Genomic DNA, 9,475 nt, shown 5'->3' with positions numbered 1-9,475 from the left:
ACTGCTCAGGTAATGTCGTCGGTATGACCGAGAGCCATTGAAAAATTGCAGAAAAGTAAAACTACTTCACTTTAGCATTACTGGCCACGAGTAGGTATACTAAGGAGAGATCACACATCAGCTGCTCAAAAAATGTGTCAGTGAGACGAACGGAGCGCGAGCGCAATCCTGTGATAATTCCTGCAGGCGGGAAATAATGGAGCGCGTGAAGGAGAGATTCGAGGGCACGAACACTGTTCAAGGTCTCCATTAATTTGTGCTTGTAGTAATTTAATGTGTATATATTTTGAAAGCATTGAATCGCTATAGAAATCGCGATTCATTCGATTCTTAGCGTTTTAAATCGATTACTGTCCGAAATCAGCGATTCATGATTCAAAAATCCATGTTTCAAGATCGATGCATTGCTTCGTCAGGGTTTGTAATCGATGCATCGAGAAAACGAGTGAATCGTTACACCCCTAGTCATTATAGTAACCCTCAGTACACCCTACAGTGAGACGAATAGTTCAAGTTATACTTGAATATTAGGCTATTTATTGCTGTTTGTGAATGGGAAGACCAGAACAGAGAGAGTGAAAGGTGGAGCAACTGAAGTCTTTCTTACTGGTAAGGTTCTGCTGTTCATATATTTATCATTACATATCTCTTGGGATGTTGTTAATGGTTGGGCCTGTGTACATTTGCACCCCACCATCATTCAAATCAGTGAGAGCAACCCACAAGGGTAAATGCTCAGCTCTCTACAAAATACATTAGCTCCCTCACCCTCTGTTTTGAAGAGCACTCATGTCTCTTTCAGTCAATGGCCACCTGTCCACTCCTCTCACATTACCTCTGCTTTGTTCACTAATATTTCCTGCATTCACTTTGAGTCACTCGGTCTCTGTGCATTAATAGATTTAGAGATCTTCTAGGGTGAGACCTGCACTCTGCATTTAGGATGGTGGGTCTCTGATAGGGGCGTTTGATTACTAGATTACTTAATAATAGGACATGTTTAGTCACAGGAACCTTCTTCAGATTTATCTTTAGGTTGTGTCTCTTTCACATTCTCTCTCTTCCTTATCTCTCACCTTCTAAATAGCCCCACTTTCGTTTGCATTAAGAAGATATCTGTTGAACGATCCTGCATCTTCCTGGAATTCCTTGCAGATTTCTTTGCTGATCTTTTTTCACTTTTTCTGGATTGAAAATTTGCAGAATTCTGAATGATTTAATTAGCACTACATTGAATCCTGGAAATAAATAAACCATGGTCTGGTCCGGTACTGTGAAATTTTAATACCAACTTGAAATCACTCTCTATTTTTTCCTCCATGAGCAAGTAGTCCCATATGCACAGATTCTTACAGACAATGGTAATTTTACAGTAAAAATAATTTTATTTTAGAATAAAATATTTGAATAGTTTTATAAAAACTTCCATTAATTACAAATCCAAATCAATGCACACCCTAAGATATAAGCAAAAAACTTTTTTTTTTTTCTTCCAGTTTTTGTCTGGTCTGGGTTGGGTACACTCTTATTAAAAGATGACTGCTTTATAACCAGGCAAGCCAAAATATTTATTAAACAAACATGCAAGAATACATAGAATTTGTGTGTTATAACGAACAATGGTTGTTCTGATTCTGATGAATTTAGATTGTTTTAAGTGTTTGTATTCAGCAATCCCATTAGGATTAAACTATTTCCTGTGCTATAATCTGAACTCAACCATCTAACTCTGAACCTCTGCTTCCTCTTGTTGCTTTGTCTGCAGAACAAGTAGTGAGAGTTGTGAACTGAGAAGACCATGTTGAAAGGGGGCACCGCCAAGGCGGCACTGCCCAGGTTGGGAGCCCCGGAGCGTGCAAAGCTGTCTGCCAACAGCTCCCAAAGCTCATACTCCAGCAACATCGGGATGAAGACCTCTAGATCGTCCAGCACCATTGCCTCTGATCTGCGACTCAGCAAGGTGTGCTGTAACGCTAATCTAATAAGCCAGTGGAATGGATGAGTAGCGGGAGTGATGGGACACTGACAAAAAAACAACAGAATGCAGAACAAAAATGGTGGATAAACTGCAAGATGTGATGCCCAAAGATGTACACATGTACTGTACATAGGGCCAGTTAAAATTACAATATATTCCTCATCATCCTCATATGTGAAATATGTCAATATTTGACATATTTATAAATATTTGGCAGAATTGCAAACTTGTCACCTTTTGGCTAAATTCACTGTTTTGAGTCCAGAATAATGTCATGTTATTTATTCTGATCCAAAGAGGTTGTCATTGCATTGCCTTTGCTGTTGCTGGTCAGAAGTAGGTACTATATATCGATTCATTATCCTAGACAACTGTACATTATAAATGCACAAATGATGCTAAAAGATAATTTCATAGATGGCCTCTGAGATAACAGACATGGATTAAAAGTCACAAAACTCTATTTGTAATTTAATTTCACAAAGTATTAAGTATTATATTTAATCAGAAATTAGATTCTCAGCTGATTCACTGACAGTGCTAATGTTTTTGTGCATAGATAAAAAGAGCGAGCAGTGATGATGCTCTGGCTAAACCTGTTCTGGGTTCAGTGGCTGCAGTGTCCCGCATAAAGAAGACCGTCACCACAGGAGCCATCTCTGAACTTTCAGACAATAGACCACGCAGCGCTTCAAGTAGGATTTTATATCTTACAATCTCATAAAACTAAAACAGTCATGCAAGATTTCCTAATAGTGTGCAGTCATAAAATTACTCAGCAATTACTTAAATAATGCTTATGTAACCTCTTAATTTATATCTTAATTAATATGGGAAGTATTGTTTGGATTGAATACTTTATATTTCAAATGTCCATTTTTCACAATAATGATATTTACACACAGTAGATGCACTCAGTGCATGAAATATGATGAAAAAATGGTAAACAAACAAAACTATCTCATTTGTCATCATTTACTCAACCTTCATGTCCAAAATCTGTACCAAAATTTGGTACAGACTAAAATATATTTTTAAGAATGTTTGTAACCAAACTGTAACTTCTTTTATGATCCAAAGAAAGAAAGTCATACAGGTTTAAAACAACATGAGCATGAGTAAATAATGATAGAATTTTCATTTTTGAGTAGGAAATATTAGCTATTAAGGGAACTATCCCTTTAATGTCTTGGAATAAAATCACTGCACAGCTTTTGTGAGTGCAGATGATCACCTCTAGAGGGCACCAGGACACTGTTTTCTGATAATTAAGATCCCTTTGATTCGTTTCCTGTTCTACCATGCAGTAGTTCTGACTCTGAGTTCCTTTTTAATGTATCTTTTGGTTTATAGACAGGCTCTGTTGTATGCAGGTGATGGCACTTCAATATTTAAAAAAGATCACACTCATTGGACTTGGACTGTACTAGAAGAATAAGGTAGATGATTTGCGTTCTCGGCAGAAATAAACAGAATCCAAAGCTGATGTAATATGGAAAACATTATTTTTCTGCAGTATTAGACTATGGAAACAGAACCATAAAAAGGGTTTAATTCGCTTCTAATTGGATTGTATTTGAGAAATGTGATGAGGTGCTGTGTCTTTGTAGAGTGCATGTGTTCTCTTTGAACATTGTTAAAGTCGATGGCATATTTAACTTGTTGGACTGGACTGATGGAATCTGATATTAATAATTCCTCTTTCGTTGACATTCCCACACATGGAAAAAAAGATGCAAGCTAGACATTGTGTTGAACAGGAATGCTGCCTGGCTGCATCACTTCTGCGGGATTGGTTCTATGGTACAATACCAGTGCCAGGGTGTAGCAGAATTCTTTGTACTTCATGTGATGATCGGCTGGCTGTTTTATCTGTAGGCAAACGAGGTGCTAATGTGCTCAATTAGGACATGAAAAATAGAATAGATAGAATATAATTGATATCATCATGGTTACATTCTAGACAAAATGACTCTAGGAAATATGGGACTTTTTTTTTATTTTGTAAAGAGATAGTTCACCTAAATCCTCAAATTGTGCCATTATTCACATCACCCTCATTTCATTTATGTGGAATAAAAGAATCTTCTGTGGCCCATCATTTTTAAAACATTCCTATATTCTTTACCTGAAATACAAAACGGTTTAACGGGTAATTTTTTTAAAATGATTTATGGGTATTAAAAAAAAGGAGCGGGCGGAAAGAAGTCTCTTATGTTCATCCAAGCTGCATTTACTTTAGCAAAATACAGTAAAAACAATACTATTGTGAAATAGTATTACAATTTATAGCGGTCATGGCTCTTATGCAGACTATATGATGTCAACATCAGAACTGTTTGCTAAATATTTGGCATGGTGTCAGCATGTCATCTTTCATTTTAATGTTGTAATATTGTCATATTTTCTCTTACAGTTTATGAGCACTCCGGTAACAGAGCCTAAATTGGATTTTTGTTAGCTTCTGGGCTTCTGTTCTGTCTGTTGGTGTGCTTTAACTGTATGTGTCATGTTTTCATTTATTAAACCCGAACGATTCAGTAACTGATAGCTGCTAACCAATGAATGCCATGACTATTTGGTGTGCAGTTCTTATATGCATTTCTTTCATTATTAAATACCGTGATGCATATCAGCTGCCCTTAAGAAGCTAAACTGGACACATATGAAACTGAGATTTTGCATTTAAACAAATGCCACAAGAAAATAGCTGTTGAACCATGCTTATTTACTTCATTTAAAGTTGACGTTAACTTATATAGTATATAATGTTTAAAAAAAGGTTTATTCATTTGGTTGGTATTATTTTGGATATTTCTGAACATTTAATAGTTAATAGCAGTAAAATAAATAGTAAATAGAGATCATAAGAAACGCACACTGTAAACATTTGCACATACTACATAAATTACACTTTAAAATGCCAGCCCAAACTCTTGAGAAAAGGTAACTACTTTTGGAGTTGTCAACTTTATATGAATGTGGATGGAAAAGTATAATTTTTAGGAAATAAATATGAAGTTCCATCCCTACACATAACCCTTAGTGGGACATTAGATCATACAAAAATGTTCAAATAAGATTCACATGAATTAGCCACAAATTCGTCAAAATGTAAAATAGTTATGAATTGCCAAATAAAGTTTGAAGCAGGCAGTAAGAATCCTTATCAACCACTGCTACAGTATTTGACAACTCACATCACCTTAGCCAGCCATAACAGGGCCTCATCAATATTTAAATGAAACTTTCCTTTGCTGTTAGGTCTCCAAAGAGAAATGAAGAGAGAGGCACATGGTCGCTCTTCTATAAATAACATCTATGCATGTGTTAGTGGACAACATTTTGCTTAAGGTCAAATGTCATTCTGTCTTGTTAATTAACACTCCCATTTATTCCGTTTCCAATACACAACACTTTACAAAGATCTGTGATGCTGTGATCAGTTACCATATAGAGACTGGGTGCTTATGTGGACAGTTAGGCTGGATGTAATAGCGCTTATGTCATTGTGAGACGTATTAACTGTATGACTCAGTGTTGTGGATTTAGCATACGTGTGAATAGTGCATTGTCACCTTGTTCCACACTGTCAGCTTACAGGAGTTCAGACTCACAATCTGGCTCAACTGACGTTGATGGTTAATTAGGCAGAGCTGCCATGGTAATCTCTCTCGAATGTGGGCAGTGTTGCCGCTTTGCAAAATAAATTCTGTAAAAATACTACTGTTCAAAAGATTTTTCTTTTTTGTTAGAAAGAAATTGTTAAGAAATATTTAACAAGGATGCATTAAATTGATCAATTTCTTTCTAGAAATGTAGGTAGCAAATTGTCATTTAAAATTTACAGCATGAAAACTTGACTGAAAGCAGAGATGCTTGCAATGCCTGTAAAATCGTTTTATACTCCTAGCAACTCTGCATTGCAAGCTAATATTTTTTGACATTTTTTCATCTTTATCTTGTGTTGTCTATTTAGCCTAATAGGCTAAAGAGTTAATCAGAACTTTTTCCTTCAAGGTGTTCCCTGATTGCTTCCATACTGCAAACCATACAGATTGCCTTTAAATATTAAAGGGTTAGTTCACCCAAAAATGAAAATTAGCCTGTGTTTTACTCACCCTCAAAGCATCCTAGGTGTATGTGACTTTCTTCTTTCAGACGAATCCAATCGGAGTTATATAAAAAATTGTCCTGGCCCCTCTAAGCCTTTCAATGGGGGTAAGTGGGTGTTGGTTGTCGTCAAAATCAGCTCTGTTTTCAGCATGCTGTTCTAGTCCATGTTGCTTTAAATGCTAATGAGCTCTGCTGCCCCCGCCCCTCTCTTCCGTGGAGTGATGAGCAGACTGTAAACTTCAGCCACGAAACTTGCTAACTAGCACATATTAGGAAAGGCGATTTGCAAAGATTCATAAAAAACCCTTATACTCGCTTCTTCTGTAGATGAAGCTGGATCATGAATGATTCGTGCGAACTTAAACGCATTTAGGCAGATATCGGCGATCAGGGATCGGCGCATTCCTTTCAAAAACGAAAGTAACGTTAATCCTCTGCGTCTTCAGCGGCTCAGATGTCGGGAGTAAATGACGACTGCTTTGTTCATTATTACATCCAGCAACAAAACACCTCAATCGCTTAATCGGAGACATTCTTGTCTTCCCCTGCACCGGAGTCGACACAATGGCGGACAGCTCTTAGCTCACTCAGGGCGGGTCTAAGGTAAGACGGACCTGTCAATCAACCATCGTGGGAGGGGCCTGTGCAGAACTACATCATTCTGACAGGAATCTCAGAACAGCCTGATTTGAGAAAGGGGATTTTAAAGTAGGGATTTAAAAAAAAAACACTGGGTGGATTTTTATCATTATAGGGTGGATGTGTACACACACTTCCAGCACACATTTATGTTCAAACAACAACAAAAGTGAATTTTGCATCCAATGACCCCTTTAAAACATTATTAATATTTAATATTCTGCACATATAATATTTCTAGGCCATTAATTAAATAATAAGTGACATTTTTCATGTTTCTGTGCAGAATTCAGATTTCCTAATTCAAAGAGCCTATTGAACTTCATCATCTCAAATCATGCTGGAGAACATGATCTTCAGGTTTGACAAACGCTTGAGGAGTTCATTCAGCTTAAGTGCTGCTGTCATTAAAGCAAAAGAGAGACAAACCAAAAAAACGGGAATGTTGAATTTTAATTCAACTTTTAAATCAATTGTTTATGACGATAATATAATTTGTAATTAAATAAATATATTAAATTAGATAATTGTAAATTAGAGACCTTTTCACCAGTGGTATCAGTCTTTTGGACCCCACTCTACATGAGATAAAATATAATATTAAAACTTGTTATTGAGAAGAGAAAAAAAGAGATGAAATGAGCAGCAGAGATATGCATTCTGTCTGCATTGTCAAGCCAGGGACAGATTCAGGCAAAGATGAGGTTTTTTTTTTTTTTGACACCTCGCTTTTTCAGACCGATGAGCTTTGTAAAAATCGACGCGTTTCAAAAAGGCGGGGCATAGAGGAGAAACAATAATGTACAGTATGTGGAAAATAATGTGTTTTTTAACTTTAAACCGCATAAACACATTTCATTACACCAAATACACCAAATAATGTTCTTTTTAGCAGCATCATATGACCCCTTTAACTCATATGCATTTTACATGAATAGAGAATGAGGGGGAGGGAAGGAGCTAAAGAAAATAACACATTTATCTTTTCATGCCCCCTACTGAGAACAGAAAAGGATCAGTCGTACTAGGGGGCTCTAATCTCCTATTCTGTGATAATGCAGCAATCTATGACAAAAACACGGTGTGGCTCTGCACATGTGTGTCCCAGGTTATCGCACAGTGTCCTCTGCTACAGAGCAGATGATTGAGGTCAGACAAAATGCACATGTGGAAGGAGACGAATAGAGCCTCCTCCACCATTTCTTTCAGTGTGTTCCTCTCATCAAGTCCTATATACTCTTCATTTCTGAAGATAGAGGTAAAGCAAAGGAGAGACAGTGCAAGATAAAAGAGGGAGTTGCTTGCTCTAATTTTCATGCTTCAGCTGGAGGAGGAGCAGATATGTGATAGAGGGAAGCCACACCCCCAAACAGAGACACGACTAATAACACACTGAATACACTCCTGCTGCAGCTGAGAGAGAGAGAGAGAGACCGAACAAGTGAACGAGTAGACGACTGAGAGAGAGATAAAAGAGGGAGTTGCTTGCTCTAATTTTCATGCTTCAGCTGGAGGAGGAGCAGATATGTGATAGAGGGAAGCCACACCCCCAAACAGAGACACGACTAATAACACACTGAATACACTCCTGCTGCAGCTGAGAGAGAGAGAGAGAGACCGAACGAGTAGACGACTGAGAGAGTTGCACTTGGACAGACTGACAGTCAGCAGGAATGTTGTCTGGCTGCTGATTCACAGCTGGCAGGACGAGGGGAGAGGACAAACACCTCTGTCTCATTGTCTTTGTCTCGTACGCACGGGCGGCAAAGCAAGCGTGCCCTGTCAGGTGTGTCAGAGCTCTGCTCTGATGGATTAGTGTCTTCTGTGGAGCAGCGAGTAGCAGGCATGGGGAACCAGGAAACCCGGGTGGAAGATCCGGACACAGGTCTGACTAACATATCACTGTGCTGTGGATGTTTTGTGTTATCATTCATCCTGGATGGGGTTGTATGTTTGTTTGTGTGGGCTCACTAGTCACAGCGATAGATTCTCTGTGTGTTTAACCATATGATATAATTACTGTCTGTCTTCTATTATGTCCTAAATTTTCTCTTTTTACTCTATATATTTGGTTTGTTCTGTCTGTTCTGCATCTTTTTGTCCCTCTCCTGTGTCTTTGGCTCTGTTTTGCTGTTTCACTCACAGTTGTGGCCAGTATCAGCGTGCAGCTGTAGGGGGTAAATGTAGGTTGGATGATAAATGGAGCTTTTATCCACACTTGTCCGGATCCCATTGCTCTTCATCACTGCTGTGTGCACATGCTGTCAAGACACACGTCCCAGAAACAGCAAGCATCATTTTACTGTTGTTCATACTTCGGTTTAGACATTTGATCAAACCACTAACACTAAGTAAACGTAGACTTTCCCACCACACGTTTTTGCCAAGAACATGACTGATACCTCAAATCATGTGGCTTGTTACAAAGATTTGCATTTTTCATACTGTGGGCAATAAAATAACAAGAAATCTCACGGTCTACTTTAAAGTAGACACACAAGCCATATTTAAGCCTAGGCATGGGCCGATTACCGGTTTCAAGGTATACCGCGATTTGAAAATTTCCCGGTTTCAAAACTGCTAATATTTTCCTTTATACCGTTCCTGCGGTATGCCCTGTTTTTCAAGTCTCCTCAAAGACTGAAAGTGCAGGAATCCCTCAGGTTGAGTGCAGTGTAGAGAGTAACACGACTCTCCTCCTCCTGTTGGTGCGAGCGAGCGGTCAGTCACGTGTGTGTAGGA

General features: G+C 38.2%; 1 protein-coding gene across 3 annotated transcripts in view; it reads left to right on the top strand.

Moving 5' to 3' along the window:
- The first annotated feature begins 1,768 nt into the window (after window positions 1–1,768).
- specc1 (sperm antigen with calponin homology and coiled-coil domains 1) overlaps window positions 1,769–9,475 on the top strand; it is a 105,520-nt gene continuing 97,813 nt past the window's right edge. Inside the window, exons 1-2 of one of the 3 annotated variants that reach the window (XM_016517314.1) lie at window positions 1,769–1,960; window positions 2,538–2,673. In XM_016517314.1, coding sequence (XP_016372800.1) covers window positions 1,799–1,960; window positions 2,538–2,673 — 298 coding nt within the window. In that variant the 5' untranslated portion in view covers window positions 1,769–1,798. Of the gene's footprint in view, window positions 1,961–2,537; window positions 2,674–8,313; window positions 8,619–9,475 lie in introns of those variants that run through there. The other 2 variants (XM_016517316.1, XM_016517315.1) reach the window with 2 other exon arrangements.

Source organism: Sinocyclocheilus rhinocerous, unplaced genomic scaffold, assembly GCF_001515625.1.
Source record: "Sinocyclocheilus rhinocerous isolate Xijiao unplaced genomic scaffold, SAMN03320098_v1.1 scaffold1319, whole genome shotgun sequence".
Taxonomy (NCBI): Eukaryota; Metazoa; Chordata; class Actinopteri; order Cypriniformes; family Cyprinidae; genus Sinocyclocheilus; species Sinocyclocheilus rhinocerous.
This window is presented reverse-complemented; position numbering and strand designations above follow the sequence as displayed.